At 41.7% G+C, this 22142-nt stretch overlaps 1 protein-coding gene across 1 annotated transcript in view; it reads right to left on the bottom strand.

The window, feature by feature from the left end:
- oxsr1b (oxidative stress responsive kinase 1b) overlaps window positions 1-22142 on the bottom strand; it is a 60770-nt gene that overhangs the window by 15291 nt on the left and 23337 nt on the right. The window contains exons 3-4 of the mRNA XM_082183912.1: window positions 18498-18606; window positions 4625-4766 (exon numbers count right to left, since the gene is read on the bottom strand). Of these exons, the coding sequence (XP_082040038.1) occupies window positions 4625-4766; window positions 18498-18606 (251 nt within the window). The remainder of the gene's footprint in view (window positions 1-4624; window positions 4767-18497; window positions 18607-22142) is intronic.

Raw genomic sequence — 22142 nt, forward strand, 5'->3', positions numbered from 1 at the left:
AGAACATGAAATTGTCTAGCTATGACTTCCTGTTTCAAAGGAGTTTAAATATGAGGAAACACAAAGGTCAAATTCCCTTAATCATCCATCACATTGAGTAAAACAAAAAGAATATAGTTCTGATGTGCATCAAAAGATTGTTGAGCATCACAAAATAGAAAGTGGCTGTATGAAAATAACTAAAGAATTGAAAAATCCCCATTTTGACCATCAGGGCAATAACTAAGAAGTTCCAATCAACTAAAGATGTTACGAATCTGCCAGGAAGAGGACGTGTGTCTATATTGTCTTAATGCACGGTGAGGAGGAAAGTTTGAGTGGCCAAAGACTCTCCAAGGATCACAGAAGGAGAATTGCAGAGATTACTTGAGTCTTGGGAGTCAGAAAGCCTAAAAATATATATATATATTTTATATACATGTTGTTTGGGAGGATTTCAAGAAAAATCCTCCTCGCTCCTCCAAAAATAAACTCCAGCATATTCAGTTGTCAGACACGACTGGATCTTCAAAAGGGACCGGATTCTATGGTCAGATGAAACAAAAAAAAGGGCTTTTTGGCAGCAAACCCACCAGATGTGTTTGGTGCAAACAGTGATAAAAAGTAGCCCATGCCTACGGTTAAATATACTGCTGGATCTTATATGTTGTGGGCCTATTTTTTTGCTGGAGGTCCTGGACATCTTGTTCAGATACATGGTATTATGGATTCTAGCAAATACCAACAGATAAAAAAAAAAAAAATCTAACTGACTGCCTCTGCTAGAAATCTTATAATGGGCCGTGGTTGGATCTTCCATCAGGACAACGGTCCAAAACAAACATCAAAATCAACACAACAATGGGTAACCGAGCACAAAATGAAGCTTCTGCCATGACTGTCCAAGTTCCCTGACCTGATGAGTGGAGTGAACTGAAGCACCAACATGGATCTCATATTTTATATATATACTGTATATATATATATATATATATATATATATATATATATATATATATATATATATATATATATATTATATTATATATGTATGTATATATATATTAATTACTACCACCACTAAAGCAAATGAGTCTGCAACTTAATTGTAAAATAGTTTAAAAATGTTGTTTCAATCTGCATCGACTATGACAAATGTAAATTTTTTTAGTGTAAGTGCCAATTCATATTTTATCTTACAAAATTTGAAACTCGGAGGACAAGAAAGCCTTGGAAGATTATTAGAGGAACGATAATCATACTACAGGGTTCAAACTTCCAAGAAAGCAACTGCATCACCATATAAAACCCAGATGGTACTAGGCAATCCAAAGAATGTCAGAACAAAAGCAGAATGGTTTCCTGAGATCTAAGCGATACAGATCTCTTACAGCCTCAGCAATGATGTCACCCCTCTGTGGGAGCCATGACAACGTGTTCTGGTTTCCCCAGCTGACACTCATAACAAAGAAAGCCTCAGTGTGAGGACAGACCCAAAGAGTCCATCTGAGTCCAAGAGAAGCTCAAAGCTCTACATCGACAGATTGTTCTTAAACTGCGGCGAGGGTGAAAGACTATACGAGAAGCCACGAGGGAGAGAGTAGATGGGCGAGATGATTTTTACATCCATCTGCTGGACTTCACAGGGCAGTGAGGATGATGAAGAATTTTGCTGCTTCACTCCCTTTTGACAACTGACCTCATGCCAGCCTTAAGCCACAGTGTCTAATTGCATCCTCCAGGGATGTGGAGGGTACCGTGTGACTCCCTCCTTGTGGCGCACACACACACACACACACACACAAATACATACACATACATATACATATATATATATATATATATATATATATACACACACACACATATATACACATGTATATGTGTGTGTGTATATGTGTAAAATATGTGTAATATGTGTATATATGTGTGTGTGTGTGTGTGTGTGTGCTGCAAGGAGGGAGTCACACGGTACCCTCCACATCCCTGGAGGATGCAATTAGACACTATGGCTTAAGGCTGGCATGAGGTCAGTTGTATGTACACTGCCGTTCACAAGTTTTGGATCAGAAAGATTATTAATGTTTTTTTTAAAAGAAGTCTCTTCTGCTCACCAAGGCTGCATTTATTTGATTAAAAAAAAAAAAAAAAAAACGGTAATATCGTGAAATATTATGACCATTTAAAATAAATGTTCTCTATTTTAATATATTTTAAAATGTAATTTATTCCTGTGATCAAAGCTGAATTTTCAGCATCATTACTCCAGTCTTCAGTGTCACATGATCCTTCAGAAATCATTCGAATATGCGGATTTGATGCTCAAAAAACATTCATTATTATCAATGTTGAAAACAGTTATGTACAATTTTTTTACAGGATTCTTTGATGAAAGAACAGCATTTATTTTAAAATAGAATCTTTTGTATTCAGCTTTGATCACAGAAATAAATTACACTTTTCATAACAACGCCCTTCAGCTGTGACTTATTCACGATACAGCACAGCCTCTCGTACCTTATTGCTTACATAGAAAAGGTGTTAACAGCTGTTTTAAATTTGAATAATATTTAACAATATTACTGTATTTTTGTAAATAAATATTAAATATAAAAGAGACTTCTTTTAAAAACATAAAAAATCTTACCGATGCAAAACTTTTGACTGGTAGTGTATTGGAGATGGAACAGTTCAATATGTCTAATATCTAATATAAAAAAAAAAAAAATCTGCCTACATAATTAAAGTCCATCTTCCAAAACCTATGTCCAAAGGCAACAGACTAAATTTACAAAATTTGATGTCAGACATCTTAAAAACACTCTAACAAGCTTCTAACAAGTCAAAAATGACCTCCCGTCCCACTGGCGGCACAGCAGAGACCAAAAAGACAAGGTCTCCTTCATTGAGATTCATAGTCAAGCTTGCAAGTCATGGGTATTTAACCAGACTAAAAGCCTGCGATTTATTTACACTTTCTGCTTTAACAGGCCTGTGCGTGTACAGAGGGAACAAGGGATATGAGTAGAAACCAATTAATATAAAAAGGGAGAGATAGAGAGAGAAACCGACAGTTGATTTAAATTAGCCATCAGTGAGTCATCACCGCAAAGAGTGTATTGACTTCTAAAGATGAATGTCTCAGATAAACTAGCAAAGGAATCTTTGATGAGCTCAGTAAAAGATTGGGAATGAAACGGCCATATACTGTATGCTTGGCCTGCATCAACTGAGATTTGTATGTTTTAAAGATTTAATGATAAAAGACTTTAGGGTACGATTAGACTAGAGCGCTCACTCAGTTTTTCCATGGATTTCCATTGGAAACCCAAGCAGATGTTGATTCTGAAACGGAATTCATTAATTCCATCATTCATCATCTGAGATTAGGCTGATTAAATGGAGTCTCGGTCCAGAGGCATCCTACAGACCTTCTTTGTGTTGAAACCAGTCCAGTCTTAAAGAGACAGTTCATTTCAAAATGAAAATTCTGTCATTATATAATCGTTCTCATGTCTTTTTTCTATATGCTGTTTTTCCTCCTGTAGAACACAAAAGATTTGTTTTTCCTATACAGATTTTTTCCATACAAAAATAGTCTGTAAAGCACCATTAAAGTGGTCCATATAAAATCTTGCACAATTTTACAAATCTTATGAAACCTACAATAACTTTGTGTGAAAAACAGGCCAAAACTCAAGTTATTATTCCCTGAAAATCTTTCCCTTCCAGTGAGTGTTTAAAGAAATCACAGAGGCATTTGAATGAGTAACAAGCAAATCAGTCCGATTTGTGAATAAATTGTTCTTTCAAACCAGTCCTTTTGAGTGAATGAACTGATCTGGTTCACAAATTAATTAGCCAAAATGATTCTTCATGGATTCAATTATTCTTACTGGATTTCTTTATAGTTATTTTTGTGATCACTATAAACTTTTATTGTATGGAAAAGAGCTGCATGAATATTCTTTGAAATTCTGTTATCCATTAAACGCGTATTTCAAACAAACGCAGTTCACCTTTATTCCACAAGGTCCACAATGTCTGATACATAATGAAGAAGTGTTTCACTCATAGTTATCGCAGGCAGAAAACAAAAGAATAGGAAGTATCCTCAGCAAAACTTGAAATGGCTCAGCGATTTACTGCAGAGCAAGTACTGAACACAATCAAATATTAGTGTCACTGATGGTGGATCTGGTGAAGAAGCTGTCAGCGATCAATATATTGATTTTGAAGATGTTGAAAATGATAGATTTGAGAATATGTTTGATATCGTGAATATGATGCTGAATGTACTGGGAAATGAGCTCTGATGAGGACAGTGATGATGGTATAAAACATCTGCTCAAACTGAACCCTTCCAAGCTCCAAAAGGTGACAAAATATGCTTTATTTTATTCTTCTGTAATTGTTACTCATATCAGGAGAGTTTTATATTATCTTGACAGGTAGAGTTCCATCAGTGTTAGATATAGATCCGGGTCGCTAAAGACCCGAATATATAATAATGATTGGCGAAACATTCATGCATTTAAGGGTTAAACAGAAAAAAACAGCATAGAGGTTTAGAACAACATGACGGTGAGTAAATAACGACAATTTCTAAGTATTCAAAATCTTTTCTAAAAGTGAGAAGTGTCACCTGTGGATCTGGCCATTTTTGTGGAGGTACTCAAGACCCTGAAGGACCTCTTTCAGCACTGTAGCAATACTGGGTTCATCCAGCACACCGGTCTTGTGTTCCCCCTTTGAAATGATGTGCTTTATCACATCCAACACTGAGCCTGCAACAAGGAGAACACAGAGAGCTGTTAGTAGACAAAGTTGTACTGTCATTAGCTTCACAAGTGCACATGCTAGAAGAGCTTCTGTAGAGGGCACATGTTATTTACTAGGCCGTTTTGTGGCAGACTTACTGGCCGATGTTCATCATTCTTGTGCACTTGGCTTGCGTGCATGACCTTAAAGCTTTTCCAGAAGGTCAGACAAAAATGTCATAATCTAGAGTGACTTGCTCTGGCTGCTTCCCAATAGTTTTTGTCTTTTTGTGCTGTTTATATTTACAAAGCTTAACTTGATTATGGGACACCCAACAAACCAATATTGTTTCAACCTTGATGGACAGAAATATGGACACCCAAAGTAAATGTTTTAGGAAAACAATCTGTCAATCATTATGTTTCCCATGGTATTTAATTAAGGCATATGCACGAGTCCATGAAGAGAATGTTCCATCTGCAACTTTATCAACCAGTTAGGTCTTTTTTTTTTTAGCTGGAGGACGGCCAGCACCTCCCGCAAACAGCGCAGACAGACAAAATATCCAGAGGGAGCTGATGTAAACGGCATAAACCAAAAAATCCGCTGGCCTCCATGTGTCAGGGAACGCTCTGAACGGCCTCGTTTCAGACATCAGTTAGACAAAGACGGTCTGTTCATGCAACCACCCTAGAGTTGCATATGTAATTCCTATCCATGTGAAAAGATGGAGAGAGCTGACAGCAAATGAAATTTCATCCCACTACCTGAAATGAAATTCTGAGAAAAAGAATTCGGAATTCCCGGAATTCTGATCAAGTTAACTCCCATGGCATCACAGGGTTCTGTTCACTGACACCGACAGCGGAACTTTAAACCCTCCGGGGGAGAGGAAGTCCAGCAGCGTGCCGTCGGTACACTAGAGTGGGCGGCTGGCCAGTGTTTGTGTGGGGCAAAGCGACAGTCCAGAGGCACAAGGATATTTACTAGCACAATCACTTTAGGATATTTCTTAAGGATGGAAACATTATATTAATACTCAAAAAACAACTTACCATTGAAAAAATTTGGGGTCAGTAAGATTTGTTGAAAGATATTAATACTTTAATTCAGTAAATATGCATTTAATTGATCAAAAGTGACAGTAAATGCATCTACAATATTTAAAATAAATGCTGTTCTTTTGAGCTTTCTATTCCTCAATCAGTTTCCACAAAAAAATTAAGCTGCACAACTTTCAACATTGATAATAATAAGAAATGGTTCTTGAGTACCAAATCAGCATTTGGAGTAACAGATGCTGAAAATTCATCTTTTCCATCACAGGAATAAATTACATTTTAAAATATATTTAAATAGACAAGAAGTTTTTAAAATGTAGTAATATTTCACCATGTTACTGTTTTTTACTGTATTTTTGATCAAATAAATGCAGCCTTGGTGAGCCTAAGAGACTTCTTACAAAAACATTAAAAAACCTCACCAACCCCAAACTTTTGAACAGTAGTTAAATACACAGTATGATTATGCATTATGTTTGCATATCATCTATGCAGGTTGCTCTACATTTCTAAACCATTAAATGGCAAATACAAAAATACATGTATGAAAAATACAGATATACAATTTCACACGGACTGAATATTGTATTTTGAAGAAGTGCAGCATGACTCGCCAGGAAAAACTGTGAGATCATAGCCAAGGAAATCAAGGTAGTTTATCACACCCACACCCTAGCTCACGGTGAAAGTGATTCGAGAGACAGAAAAATGGCTTATGTGTTTTCTTATTTTGGTTTCTTTTTTTCTTCTTTCTACAGCTCATTCTTCTTCCGTGGTTTAAAAAGGGTATCGTCGACCTCTGAGTGGCCTGAAGGTTGTTTTATATAAAAACTCATAAGTGAGCATTCGAATGAAAGAAAAACAAGACGGTGAAAGTGTGTGTGTGCGGGCATGTGTGTGTGGCATGAAGCCACTGCTGACTGAGCAAACAACACATCAAGTTTCACTGATGGCTACGACCTGGATTAAGAGCAGTCAAGCTCCGAGAGAGAGAGAGAGAGAGAGAGAGAGAGAGAGAGAGATATCTTGGTAAATGATGCTACATTAGTTTACAAACCCATGTGAGATTGATGGGTGAGGCTGCTGAGTGAAACCAGCTAAATTCTTAGCGTCAAACATACACAGGGAGGGCCAGAGAGCAGAGATAAAAATGTAGTAAAATAGCTTGAGCTCTTTGGTTAACATTAACTTTAAGACAGTGTTCCACAAAAATAAAATTGTGACATCATTAATTCATCCTCATGTTCTAAACTTTACGAGTTTTTTCTGTGGAAAACAAAAGGAGATTAAGTAGAATGTTCATGCTGCTTTTTTCCATACCATTCCATAAAGTGTGTTGTACGTTCTCACACTACAAAAACAACAAAAGGCACCATAAAAGCTATATGGAAATAGTCAGTATGATTTGTGGGCTATATTTCCTTCTGAAGCCACATGACAACTTTGAAATATAGCGCACACGTTGTATGGATCACTTTTTTTGTGTCATTTTTGGAGTTTGACTTCTGGTCACCATTCACTTTGATTGAATGGAAAAGAGCAGCGTGAACATTCTGCTTAATATCGCCTTATGTGTTTCACAGAAGAAAGTGATACGGTTTGGAATTATATGAGGGAGAGTAAATGATGACGTGATTTGTATTCTTGTCTTTAAGTTAATATTAATCTCATTGAAGAAAATCAATGACAATAAATGACAAAACTGTTGTCATTAGTTGTTCTACATTTACATTTTACATTTATTCATTTAGCTGACGCTTTTATCCAAAGCGACTTACAATTGCTATATATGTCAGAGGTCGCACGCCTCTGGAGCAACTAGGGGTTAAGTGTCTTGCTCAGGGACACATTGGTGTCTCACAGTGGATTCGAACCCGGGTCTCTCACAACAAAGGCATGTGTCTTATCCATTGCGCCACTACCACCTGTTGAACAATAAATTGTTCATTTTTTGAACAAATGAACTAATCCTTTAATTATGAATGAAAGGGGGGGCTCATCAACAAAACTTCCCCAGTGTCGGATCCCAAGAATGTTCATCTTGGAACGCCTCAATCATGTGAAGCCCCATGCTGAGGTGTGATGGAGATGTGACTGTAAACACTTCACATTTCATTAAATACTAAACAAATGGCTTTATGTCTTGTTCACATGAGCCAAACTCCCATTCCAAATGCTCTTGAAAGTAACTCTAACCGTGACCATATGGTGCAAATGCATTCTTGATATTCTCTCATGACACTTTGAGGAAAAGCATCACCAGGAAATCTCCCCAATGCCCTTTCTGTAATTCCAATTATGCTTCCGCAACAGGAAAAGAAAATGACTCTTTGTCCAACAGTTGTCAGACTATCTGACACTGCTGCCTTCCTAAGGATCCTGCATTGGTGTGGGTGGAACATGCCATGTCGTGCCCACTGGGCCAAAGGGCACAGGGCCATACGGGGCTGCTGGTGAGGGAAAGATTACTCTAAGAAAATAAGGGTGGAGGAGCAGAGGGAAGATAGGAAGCATCTGTTGTCTCTCAGTGGGCTGAGAGTCACTACGGGCACAATGCCATATTTCAAAACATTGTGCTTAAAACCTACAAGACGGCGACAGCTTAAAATATTATTGCACAAAAAATTTAAACTGCTCCGAGTAATCTGCTTCCTGGATAAAAAAAAAAAAAACACATTCATGAATGTAGAACTGAGTTTATATTGAAATTCCTGGTAGTGTGTATGTTTGTACTTATATGTGTGTGTGTGTGTGTATATAATATGCTGAGTCTCCAAAATTTGATCTGTTTAAGTGGATTGTTCATCTTGACCCTGTGAGACAGTCATTACATTTAGTATTGGATGGACATCATTTGGGTCATTCAATAAAAAGGGTCCCTTTTCCAGGCTGAATAGGAGATTTCAAAGTCATTTTTTAATATTTTACATAAATGAATTGAAATACATAATTGTATGTAAATTTAAATATACATTTTAATATATGATAGGATGCAATAAATAAATCGTTATTGGATTTTTGCTGATGTGTAGAAAATTTGTATATGTCTATCTCACTATGTGAGAAGACTTTTTTGTAATTTGAATATATTCTGTCAGATAAATAAAATGTGTAAGCATCAATTGAATTCTATCCTATTCTTTGAAAAATGTATACATTTTAATATATAAAATTATATAAAATAAATTATAATATAATAAAAGTTATTGGATGTTTGTTGATGTTTGTAGAAACTGTCTTCTAGCTACTTCACCTTTTACTATATGATAAGACTATTTTTTCTGTTTTTGCACTTGTACACAAATGGCACCGGTTCCCTTTCAAGGCGGTAACTTCGACATTACGTCAACTGTGACGTATATGGGAACTCCTCCCTTCTCCATTTTGCTGAAATCTTATGGGCTAACGCCAGCTGGGGACAGCTGGCCAATTGACGCGAAGCATGCAAATACTGACAGGCTGCGGGCAGTATAAATGCATGGGTTCGTGGCAATAACGTCAGAATCTCTCTTTTCACGCTAAGAAATCATTCGTCATCGTGAAGTTGCATTAGAGGACTAATAAGTAATTTTTCTTCGACGCATCCGATGGCTACTACATGCCAGTTATGTGCGGGCCCCTTAGACCCGCCCGACACTCACCTGTTCTGTGTCGCTTGCCTGGGCCTCGCCCACGCTGAAGCGGCACTAACGGACGACACGTGCGCCCACTGCGCCGAGCTGCCAGTGCGCGCCCTCAGAGCCAGAAGGGAAGTGGCTCGATCAGCAGCGGGGATAAGGCCCACTGCCGCCAGCGAGCCGCTGGTGGGCCCTCCCCCATCCGACGACGAGGTCTTCGATGCCGTCAGCTTCGCGGACGCGAGCTTTCGCCCCCCCCACGCCGTCGCGAGCTTCGTCTCCTTTGGGGCTGGTGGGGAAGACGACTCCATGTCACTCTCGGCGTCGGAAAAGGATTGGGCGTCTCAATCCGAACGCCCCGACCAAGAGGGCCCTGCAGACCTCCAGGATGAGCTCGTCAGGGTCCTCGGCAAGGCCGTCTCTGAGCTGGACCTCAAGTGGAGCGCTCCGGACGAGCCAGCCAAGAGCAAGTTGGACACTTGGTTTCTCCAGTCGAGCCGTCGTCAGACTGCATCGAGGAGAAGTACCCCGTTCTTCCCAGACGTTCACGAGCACGTGGTGAGGGCGTGGGCTGCACCCCAATCGGCGCGCACCCACTCGAACACGCAGGCCATGTTCGCGCACGTGGACGGGGCGGAAGCCCACGGATATGTGCGCATGCCCCCCGTCGAGGAGACCGTTGCCGCGCACCTGTGCCCGTCTTCATCTGCACTGGGGTCGGACCGCAGCCTGCCATCCAAGCCGTGCAGGTTCACCGCCCACCAGGCGGATAAGGCCTACGCATCTGCGGGGGAAGCAGCTTCAGCTCTACACGCCATGGCGATACTACAGGTGTTCCAGGCGAAGCTACTTCAATCCCTAGACGACGGCACAGTGGACACTGACGTCATCAGGGATCTGCGCGCGGCAACGGATCTCGCGCTGATGGCTACCAAGCGATCTGCTCAAGCCATCGGCCGCTCCATGGGTTTCATGGTAGTCCTCAACAGGCACCTATGGCTAACCCTAGCTGACCTGAAGGACACTGACCGCAAGACGCTCCTGAACGCTCCAATCACTCCCTCCGGCCTCTTTGGTGACGCCGTGGAGTCAGTCACGGAGCGTTTTTCTGAGACGCAAAAACGCGCGAAGGCGATGAGCCACGTGATGCCCCGTCGCTCACTCCAGCCATCGGCGAGATCCCGCTCGTCTTCGGCTCCTCGCCAGGCTCAAGGACAGGCTAGACAGCCCGCCGTGGTGCCCCGCCCCGAACCGGACGCCCGTTTCGCCCGCGGCCGGAACAAGCAGTGGACGGGACCTGGGAAAAAACGCCAGGGTCAGAGTCAGAGGAGGAGCCCGCGCCGTGAGAGAACCAGCGCGCCATCCTCGGCTACCAAGCCATCCACCTGACAGAGCGGTCAAGAGGAAGAGAGAGCGTGCGGGGGGGCCCTCCCCCAAACGCCGTGTTCTAAAGCACCATGTCCCCCATGTTACCCCGGGCGACAAGTGCATTGTGTGTGCAAATGTTGTTTCTGTTTGTGTGAGTTCCACAATAAAAACATGTACCCCTGCACAAAAAGAGCTTTTTCTTCCTCTTACACCAAACACTGTGTCACTCGCCCTGCCCCAGAGCAGCGCAGAGTCACAGCCCATAACTATAATGGCCTCTCGAGGGCACGAGAGTGTCAACATTACACCAAGCCCATCGCGAGCCGCCCTCCCGCCAGTGTTTTTAGACTCGCGGGGGCGGGGCTCCAGTCAAAACACGTCGTCACTAGCTACGGCGGCAATAAAGCTAACGCGTCCGCTGTGTCACTTCACGGACGCGTGGGAGGCTATTCTGGGCGTTTCACCGTGGGTACTGGGAATAATTCGGCACGGATATTCTCTCCAGTTCAGACGCAGGCCACCCCGCTTCAACGGCGTGGTCCCGTCACTGACCTCGCCCCAAAACGTTCCCGTTCTGAGACAGGAAGTTCTCAGTCTGCTCGAGAAAGGAGCGATAGAGCGGGTCCCTCCGAGCGAGCAAGAGAGCGGGTTCTACAGCCGTTATTTCGTGGTGCCAAAAAAGGATGGAGGACTCCGTCCGATACTGGACCTGAGACCCATCAACCGAGCACTTCACAAGCGCGCGTTCAGAATGACAACACTGAAACAGATCCTGGCACAAATTCGTCCCGGGGACTGGTTCGCTTCAGTGGACTTAAAGGACGCCTACTTTCATATTCAAATAGCGACGCGCCACAGGCGCTTCCTGAGGTTTGCTTTCGAAGGGACGGCTTATCAGTATTCGGTGCTACCGTTCGGACTAGCCCTGGCTCCCCGAACATTTTCAAAGTGTGTGGACACAGCGCTCTCCCCCCTCAGATCGAGCGGGATGCGTATCCTGAATTATCTGGACGATTGGCTGATATTAGCCCACTCAAGAGATGTGCTAATCAGTCACGTGGAAACGCTGCTTCGCCACCTGGATACGCTGGGACTGCGTGTGAATATGCAGAAAAGCGTGTTTATTCCGAGTCAGACTATAACTTATCTGGGAGTATGTTTGGACTCGGTGGCGATGCGAGCCCACCTCTCTCAAGAGCGCATAGAGACAATCTCTTCGACCCTGCGCCGTTTCAGACCGGGCAGGTCTGTTTCATTGAGAGAATTTCAGAGGCTCCTGGGACTGATGGCGGCGGCTTCTTCAGTGTGCCACCTGGGTCTGCTGCATATGCGGCCGCTGCAGTTCTGGCTGAGAACCCGAGTTCCGCCGAGGGCGTGGTCTTCAGGCCACAAGCGCATTACGGTCACTCACAGTTGTGTCAACACTCTGAGACCGTGGAGCAACCCGGACATATTCAGCCCAGGAGTTCCTTTGGGTATAGTGACACAACGCACCGTGGTCTCGACGGATGCATCAACCTCGGGCTGGGGAGCAGTGTGCTTAGGCGTGCCTGCCTCAGGCCTGTGGTCGGAGTCACAGAGAGAGTGGCACATAAACCGTTTGGAGTTGGAGGCGGTGTCCTTAGCCCTGGAAGCATTTCGGTCAAAATTGGAGCAGCAACATGTACTGATTCGAACCGACAACACGTCCGTGGTCTCGTACATAAATCGTCAGGGCGGCGTGCGCTCCAGAGCTCTGTTCAAACAGGCAGAGAGTCTCCTGTTGTGGGCGGACCGTCACCTCCTCTCCATAAGAGCGGCGCACATCCCCGGTCTCCTGAACCGTGGAGCAGATATGCTGTCGAGGAACGGGATTCCTCAAGGAGAGTGGAGGCTTCACCCTGGGTCAGCCCAAATGATTTGGGATCGATTCGGGAGGGCGGACGTGGATCTGTTTGCCACAAGCGAGAACACGCACTGTCGGACGTTCTTCTCGCTATCTCACTCCCCACTGTTGGGAGATGCTCTGACATCGCGCTGGCCGGAAGCCAGGCTTTACGCGTTTCCTCCAGTGAAGATTCTGCCTATGGTGTTGTGCAAAATCAGAGAGGAGAGAGCGTCAGTGATCCTCGTGGCCCCGAACTGGCCGAATCAGCCCTGGTTTGCGGACCTGAGAGAGTTAATGGTGGCTCCCCCATGGCGAATCCCCCTCAGGAAGGACCTGCTGTCTCAGGCGAATGGCACGATATGGCACCCCAGCCCCGAGCTGTGGAACCTTCATGTGTGGCCGCTGCGGGGACTTTAGTGGAGCGAAACACTCTGCATTCTCGAGTGCTGAGCACACTCGCGGAGGCGCGCGCGCCTTCAACCAGACGCCTCTACGCTCTGAAATGGGGAGTTTTTACTAAGTGGTGCCAGGACATCGAAATTGACCCGGTGACTAGTTCAGTGTCGGATGTTTTGCGCTTTCTGCAGCACAGAATGGATAGCGGCAGTTTGCCATCAACACTGAAGGTGTATGTAGCTGCTATTGCTGCTTTTCGTTCCCCGGTCGACGGGCAATCGATTGGTAAGCACGCTATGGTGACCAGGTTTCTCAGGGGAGCGAGGAGATTGTGTCCATCACAGCCGCCCTCTGTGCCGCCGTGGGACCTAGCTCTAGTTTTGAGAGCCCTATCTCTACCACCGTTCGAGCCCCTAGCTTCGATTGCGGTCAAGGAGCTCTCTTTAAAGACGGCATTACTCCTGGCTCTTGCCTCAGCGAAGCGCATCGGGGACTTGCACGCGTTCTCGGTGAACGACGACTGCATCTGTTTCGGACCGGGCGATTGCAGCGTCACTCTCCGGCCGAGACCGGGATACGTTCCGAAGTCACTCAATACACCGTTCAGGGCACAAGTTGTTTCCCTGCCCGCCTTATCTGCTGAACCGTCAGCCTCGGATGACGCTGACGCCCAGACCGCTGTGTGCCCGGTCAGGGCTTTGCGGATGTATATGGATCGCTCGGCCGCCTTTCGTCAGTCGGACCAGCTATTCGTGTGCTTTGGTGGATGTAATAAGGGACATGCTGTTTCAAAACAGAGGCTTTCTCACTGGATTGTGGACGCAATTGCTTTGGCTTATAAATGCCAGGGCAAGGATTGTCCCCTTAACATCAGAGCTCATTCTACGAGGGCGGTTGCCTCCTCGTGGGCCTGGTCTAAAGGGATGTCTATCCAGGATTTATGTCTTGCTGCTGGCTGGTCTTCTCAGAACACATTCGCCAGGTTTTACAAGCTGGATGTACGGTCCGTAGCGTCTCAAGTGCTTTCGGTAAGTTGAGTTTACTCATGTACCGTGAAACTGTGATCCAGTGCAGTAGCTACCTTTAGCTAACCTGTTATGGTTATTAGGTTCATACAAGTTGTCACCGCGAAGCCGTCGACACTGTGTTTTCTCTCATGCTTTGAGTGCTTAATGTGTTGTGCCTGCCCTGTCACTGTCAGTGCAGACCTCACGTTAAAATTCTTGGGATATGCAAATTTTGATAGGGTTGAAGCTGCCGTCTCATTGGCCTACCTCGGCCTATCAGATGTGTGTATTCCTAAGCGGTGCGGCTATTGGCTAGGAACTGTTGTATACGCTTATGTGACAAGGGGTTCCCCGTCTGGGCTTATCTTCTCTGCTCTCACGGCGTGATTTTATACAGTTCCCATATACGTCACAGTTGACGTAATGTCGAAGTTACCGCCTTGAAAGGGAACGTCTCCGGTTACTATGGTAACCTCGGTTCCCTGAGAGGCGGGAACGAGACATTACGTTAACCGCCGTGTCGCTGTTTGATCAGCTGTGCCAGCGTTCAGTCGTGATTCTGACGTTATTGCCACGAACCCATGCATTTATACTGCCCGCAGCCTGTCAGTATTTGCATGCTTCGCGTCAATTGGCCAGCTGTCCCCAGCTGGCGTTAGCCCATAAGATTTCAGCAAAATGGAGAAGGGAGGAGTTCCCATATACGTCACAGTTGACGTAATGTCTCGTTCCCGCCTCTCAGGGAACCGAGGTTACCATAGTAACCGGAGACGTTTTGTAGAATGACTCATTTATTTCCAGTGCAGCACACAGGTGACAGCCAACAATGTGTGCTTGTAAAGTTGCAAAACTCCCATCTAGCTGTAAAAGATCTACTTACAAGTGCTGTTCAGAGGCCAGAGAGGACAAAATCTCTTGTGCTATGTGCTATTGAACACAAAAGTGCTATGTGCTAATGTGTACAGGGTTGAGGAGATTCCCGCCCTTCTATGTAAAAGCGCTTCGAGAAGTACCCAGAAAAGCGCTATATAAATGTAACAAATTATTATTTATTATAATTATAATGAAGTTATTGATCTTGTTCCGTATCTCACATACCTTTGTACCCAACAAATAGGCTAGGCTGAGAAAGTGCCTTTCTGCCAGATCTGCTCTTCCTGTAAATGCCATGAGTGAATAAAGCAACTATGAGATGTATTGTTCTTTTCTTTTCTTTTATTTAGTTTAAGGCCGTTTTACCTTCATGGTACAGGACAGTACACAGGAAGTGGAGGGAATGACAAAATTAGTAAAAAAAAAAAAAAAGAAAGAATGTTTGTTTCGTAGTTCTTTTCCTGAACGCACTTCCTATGTTGAAACTACGGAATGCCACCAAGCAGCATCATGTAAAATCACATTCCTATTTACCTCATCACTTCTGACAGCTGTCAAAGGGAACGTTACAAACGCCACTGTCAAGATGGGACGGTTAAACACGAAGTAGTCAACTTCAGGCTACCAACCAACAGATGGCTTTGAGCAGTACAGCTCTTTAACTGTTCACTGAAGAGGATTGGCTAATGATTGGCTAATTTTTGCCATTATATTTAAAAGGATAGTTCACTCAAAAATCTAAATTGTTATCATTTACTCTCCCTCATATTATTCCAAACCTGTCTGACTTTATTTTTCATGCAAAACTCCAAAGAATATATTTTGAGGAATGTTTGAACTGTTTTTGTCCATACAATGGAAGTCAATGGGGTCCAAAACAACAATGTTTGTTGTTTTGTATGGACAAAAATTGTATGGACAAAAAAAAAAAAACTCTTCAAAAATGTTTATTTTTTGTGTTCCACAGAAGAAAGTCAGTTTGGAATCACATGAGGGTGAGTAAATGATGGCAATTTTCATTTTTAGCTTAACTATCATTTTAAGACCCCTTTACACAATAAAAACACAGCAGTATCTGTTATGTTTAAACTAGCCGCCTGCCCCACAGCTGTGAGACCTGCCGTGGCCTACCTTCATACTTAAGATGGGCTGCGTGCCACCTGGGCATCTTCAGCTGGCAGAAGCAGGAGGGCACGACAGCTGATGACAGGCGTAAAATGAACTGCGATTATCCAGACAGAGTGATTTCAGCTCTGCACCGGGGGAAGAAAGGCCGCGTCCCACGGCTGTCAGTGTCAGCATGAGCCACACTATAATCTCCCTGTCCAGCACTTGGCTGCGTCTGGGACAGAGCATTACACGCTGGCTTGAAACATATCATCAAACTCTCAGCAGTAGCTTTACACAATGGGGTTTGGAAAGAGGAGGACTATTGGAGCTTAAGGACGCAATGCAATCAAGAAGCAAAACGGGCTGTTTAAAACTCATAAATAAAACCAGGGCTGCACGACACTGGAAAAAAAACGGACATAGCAATATTCTGTTTTTCTGCAATATATATTGCAATATGAAAAGATGCAGGAATTTTCACCTGATGACATGAATAGCCATATTTGGAATAAATGTATGATTCTCGAGTGAGTGGGGTGGATTTTTGGGGGAGTGCATCAGCATAATAATAATAATAATAAATAATAATAATAATTACTTTTTCTGAGGACTTTATTTGAGTGTGAAATCCTTGTAGGGCTGAACGATTTGGGAAAAACTTAAAAATTGGGAAAATTGATCATACATGGGTTACTTTTTACTTATTTCAGTAAAAAACTGTTTAAAAAAAAAAGTTTTCATAGGCCACATTTCATATCCCACTGTTGACTAATTCAATATATACGGTATATATAGGAGCACTTCAATATGTGAAATTCTGATTTTTTGTGACTATTATTTTTTATTATTATTTAAACATTATATTATTATATTTAAAATATATATATATTTTACTGTAAAATTACAATACTAATATTTACGTCTTAATTTATTCATTTTTAAACAAGCTTTTATTTTTACGGTTTGCAGAATAAAAATATGAGCTGTCAGTTTCAGAATGAAGCACCGCTGAAACACTTTATAAACTACACGTGTAAATGCCGCGCTTCACTCTGAAAACGGCAGCCAGCGCATATTTTTTTTACTAAATCGTACCCTGTGCAATAATCGCACTCGATATAACGTGCAGCCCTAAATAAAACTATTTACAGCAACTTCACAGCTGAAAAAAAGATGACAAATTCTGATATGTTTGCATAACTTTATGTGCCAAGATGTGCTTGTGCATGTCTTAGGAAAAATTCCCCAAAAGCCAGACTGGCAAGATTGTCAAAAGATATCCGTGCTGGACACAAGTTATAATGCAATAATGCTGTACGATATTGTGTGAGTCTCAGGCTGCTGCACTAATGCATCTGCTGTAATTAACAGCGGCCTCTGATTAACTCCGTAGGGGAGCTCCTGGAAAACTCTATTATCATTCTAACGGCTCATTTGAGATCTTAATATAGCACTCAAAACTGAAATACAAACGCATACATTTATTTCTACTACCAAGAGAAACCATCTATATATCTCGGCAAAACTTAATTTAATGTGTCAAACAGTATTTGATAGATGAATGACCAAATAAACACTACTGTTCAAACTTTGGTGTCAGTAAGATATTGTTTTGAAGAGAAATTAATAGTTTTATTCAGCAAGAAAGCATTAAATTAATTAAAAGTGAAAGCAATGGCTTTTATAATGTTACAACAAAATCCTATTTTCAAAAAAAAAAAAAAAGCTCATTTGAACATTCTATTTATTAAAGAAACCTGAAACAAAAAGTATGACGGTTTCCACAAAAATAATAATCAGCACTACTGTTTTTAACATTGATAAGAAATGTTTCTGGAGCACTAAATCAGCATTTTTGTTTTTTTGAGTTTTGAAGGATCATGTGACTGCAAATTTAGCACTGCCATGACAGGAATAAATTACACTTTAAAATAACAGTTATAACAGTTATTTTAAATTGTAGTAATATTTCACTATATTTTTTTATCAAATAAATGCAGCCTTGGTGAGTATAAAATACTTTTTTTATCATACCAACCCAGAACTTTTGAACTGTGGTGTATGTTGTTGGTGAATTGCACATATTCATAGCAGCTTTCTTAATATTTTTTCTTTCTAGAACAGCAAGTTTATTGGATAATATATCTCCTTCACAAAAATGATTAGGTAGATATGATAACGGATATGTGTTTTTCCTCAAGCTAATCACACCCAACATAACTCTAAGGCATCACATGGTCTTGATTTAAATTATTATATATATTTTTTTTTTACTTCTCTCAAAGCTCCTTTAGATGCTGCCTTAAAAAATCCACCAAATCAAGTCCTCTCAGTACACAGGATGTTGCATCAAATTTGGAAACGACATAACTGAATGGCTTTTTTCAGTGTTTGGATGCAACCAACTGGAAATTAAGCGATTTGATTGGAGGAAAAAGGACAGGTGGGCAGGACTTACCACCACTGAGCAGCTTCATGACCAACCACAGCTCATCCTTCACCACAAACGACGTGTAGTACGACACAATGTTGGGATGGTGACACTGGCTCATCGCCTGAATCTCTTTCTAGAGAGAGAAGGGAAAAACCCACAGTTAACCTGATTTAACCAATATCCTTTCTAAATAATTCCTTCAAGGCATCTGCAGGGGTTTTAAAATCCAATTTAAGGCTTTTAAGATGTTTTTCAAGACCTCCACAAATAAAATTAATATCGTTTGGTAGGGGGATGTAGATCAATGTTTATGGCAACATCCTAAACCATAAAATGACTGTACAAATTTAAACAACTTTACCATTCAAATAATAAAAGTTGACAAAAACAAGTTTTATAAAATTATAAACATCACATTTCAGCCTTTAAACCATTTTTTAAGAAAAGGGAGGAATTAAATTATAAATGGTTACATATTCATGTAAAATATGATTATACATAATATTCTAGAACCTTATAATTCTAATTTTTTTTAATGCCCATTAGCTTGTTGATCCACCGGTAGCACTTTATTTAAGTCCTGTTTCACATGTACATACTGTATACTTATTGTAGTAATTACAATAACTGGGTAATAACTAGGTACTAACCCTGAACCTAACCTAACCTTAACCCAAGTAGTTACCTTATATTATTCAGTACTTACTTGGCAAGTACACTGTAAGTACATTGAAAGTGCATGTACTGTAAAATAAAGAGCAACCGATCCACCTGTTAACATTTGCAACACTGTGTGGAAGCTGTGTAAAATTATGAGTTGATTTTTACATTGATCTAAATTAAATGGAAGACGTGCTGAAAGAAAACGCAAATACAGTAGACAGACAGTAGGTAGCGATGAGGGAAGAGCAGAAATATAGTTTCTCTGGTTACCTCTGTAAATAAAGTAGCGCTGCTTTATTAGTAATTCTATGGAGGTAATATGAAAAAAATTATAATAATTGCCACCGAAACTTTCCTTGCCGAAAGGCGAAGAGTTTGCAGGTATGACTGATATCAACAAACAGTCATAAATCATCAACAGTAGATCAAAGTAATCGCTTGGCATAAATATGGGCTTTTCGGTGATTGCAAACTGCTATGAGAGTGTGAGGCTGTAGAACAAGCAACAGTGCTGCGTTTATACTTTGAAACACACTTTTATTTCATCAAATTGTAGCCTTTTGAAGTTTATTACATTAAGCCATGTTGCGATTCCTGGTTTATCATCCCCACATTTAAGACATCTTGAAATAATAATCAAGTCTTTTCTTAATTTTATGACACCAAATTTGATAAAACTAAATTTAAGACTTAAGGACCCGCAGGGACCCTGTTCTTTAGAAAGACAGCGTTAAACACTGGAATCAGTTCATGTGCTTGTCGCAGACTGAAGCCGCTCTCAATAAGGCATTTACTGTGTATACATACAGTCACATAGTATGTGGTCCAGAATGCACTGGGCCTCATGGCTTAACCGAATAACTGAGGTGCCTCACAATGGTGCCATTCCAGATCTGGATTAATGTTTAAACAAGTCTAGCTCAGTTGCACAGTTGGCAAATCTTCAGGTTCAGCGCAGATATTTACGTACTTCAGGTGAACTAGTAGTTTTTATTAGCTCACTCGTATATGAAGCACCTCCAGCCACTTTCACCGACCGCAAAGCACGAACAAACTGTAAAAATAAACAGCATCAATCCAAGAGTGCTATAAACACCACGACACCTTCACCTGATTGCCTTACAGCCTGTTCCAAATAACCAAGGTAAATAATAAATAGGTGTGTATGCTGTTACTGTCAATGTTCATCAACAAAACGGGGATGCTAGATGGATTTTTTTAGCAATCGAAGACAGAAGGAAAAACAAGTAGTTTTTCTCCATCCCCTGTTTATTTGCTAGTCTTTCCATTTGACGGAGCAGTTAAAGTGAAACCCTTGCAGCTCCGAGAGACTGACAGCTGAGGTAATGTTGGCACTGAGGCTGAATCCATCACTCTGAGTGAGTTCTCCCCAAGTCATTTGATGGTGGGGGCTTACTAATGATATTATAAAGCAATTCTGCCATTTCTTTTTAGCTGTCAGGCCTAGTCTTGTTCAATTTGTTACATGCAAGGCAAAGCAATCAATAAAAGAAACTTAACTGCAAGCTTGATGCTAATGAATGGCTACATGAGTTTATATATTGTTCATTCCACAATGCTGAGCTTCATATTGTCTTATGCTGCTTTGTTAATATTAAACTGAATGGGGACCTGAGCTTTCAAGCTATTCTATTTTATAAAATAAAAAAAATAAACATTTATTTTGAAAATAATTTTCTTTACATTATTCGGTTTTACATTTCAACTTACTTTAGTGTGTAATGTTGCTGCTTGAACATCTGCAAAGTTACAAAGCACAAAGTCTACTACAAAGGGAGATATTCTCTATATCAGTAAGCAATGTTTCTGAACTCCCTGAAACAGTAGTCTTGAGTTTTCTTCTAGAAACATATACGTTACAATATTCATCATTTAAATAATTCCCACCCAAGGCATACGGAAAAAAAAGGGACGAGAGTCGAGACCTGGTTGAGTTGCCTTAGTCGAAACTTGAGTGGAGTTGCGAAACTAGCGATTATGGTAAGGGGAGTTACATTTCAGAAACACGCTCGAAGTGGTTGACCAATCACAAGACACTAGTCCAGTCAACCAATCAGAGCACATTGCGCTTTTTAGAAGGAGGGGCTTCATAGAGACAGGAACTAAACAGAGCGTTACTGTCAGACTGGGAAAAGAGGTGCTGCAATAATGTAAAATATGTGAAAAATAATGTGTATTTTGAACATTAAAGCATGAAAACCTCAGATGTCAGGTGTAAATCAGCCACATTTTAACAGTCTTTTGGAATCACTACTCAATAGTCCAATACTACATGAAAGACAGAAATGGCAGAAACTCAAGTAGATCAGCATACCTCAACTAAACATGTTCTAAAGTCTGCACACAATTTACACAAACACTTCCATATTAAATTAACTATAGTTTGAATGCAAGTCTGGTAATGAAATGTAGCAAAACTGCAGCCATGTTGTAATTAAGTGCACCACTTTGCTTCAAGTAAAGGGTCGGGTTGCAGTCCCTTCCAATATAAAAAATTAATAAGAATAAGAAAACAGGCCATTTCAAGTTCCTGAAAAACAACTCATGGCAGTTGAACTTTCCAAGTTGAATCCTCAAATGTCCCCGTGAACATGAGCCATGTTCTCCACTGACCCAAAAAATTAATTTACTAGTGCAATCATGTAAACCAGTCAAGACAAAGCTCTTCCCGTGCCAACACTGTAGGGTCACTGACACCCCAACAGTGGGCCACTGGGTATGTCCCACCCCTCCGTCCCAAAGCTGGATTTCATTCAACAATTTAGTCAGCTTTGGCTGGCTCCACAAAGGCTGTGTCCAGTTCCACGATAGACACCAGTTTGAGGGCGTATGAAAACAATAACGCACAGGACGGTCTTTGGACATTCAATGGCTAGTGCTCCATCTGCATTCTCACAGTAGTAGCCGAGGGTCATCTCAGCGTGGCTGGCCGATGTCTACCCGAGAGAGACAAAAACAATAGCCCGAGCAGGGAGGGTGACATCA

This window comes from Leuciscus leuciscus (genome assembly GCF_965113295.1).
Source record: "Leuciscus leuciscus genome assembly, chromosome: 11".
NCBI lineage: Eukaryota > Metazoa > Chordata > Actinopteri > Cypriniformes > Leuciscidae > Leuciscus > Leuciscus leuciscus.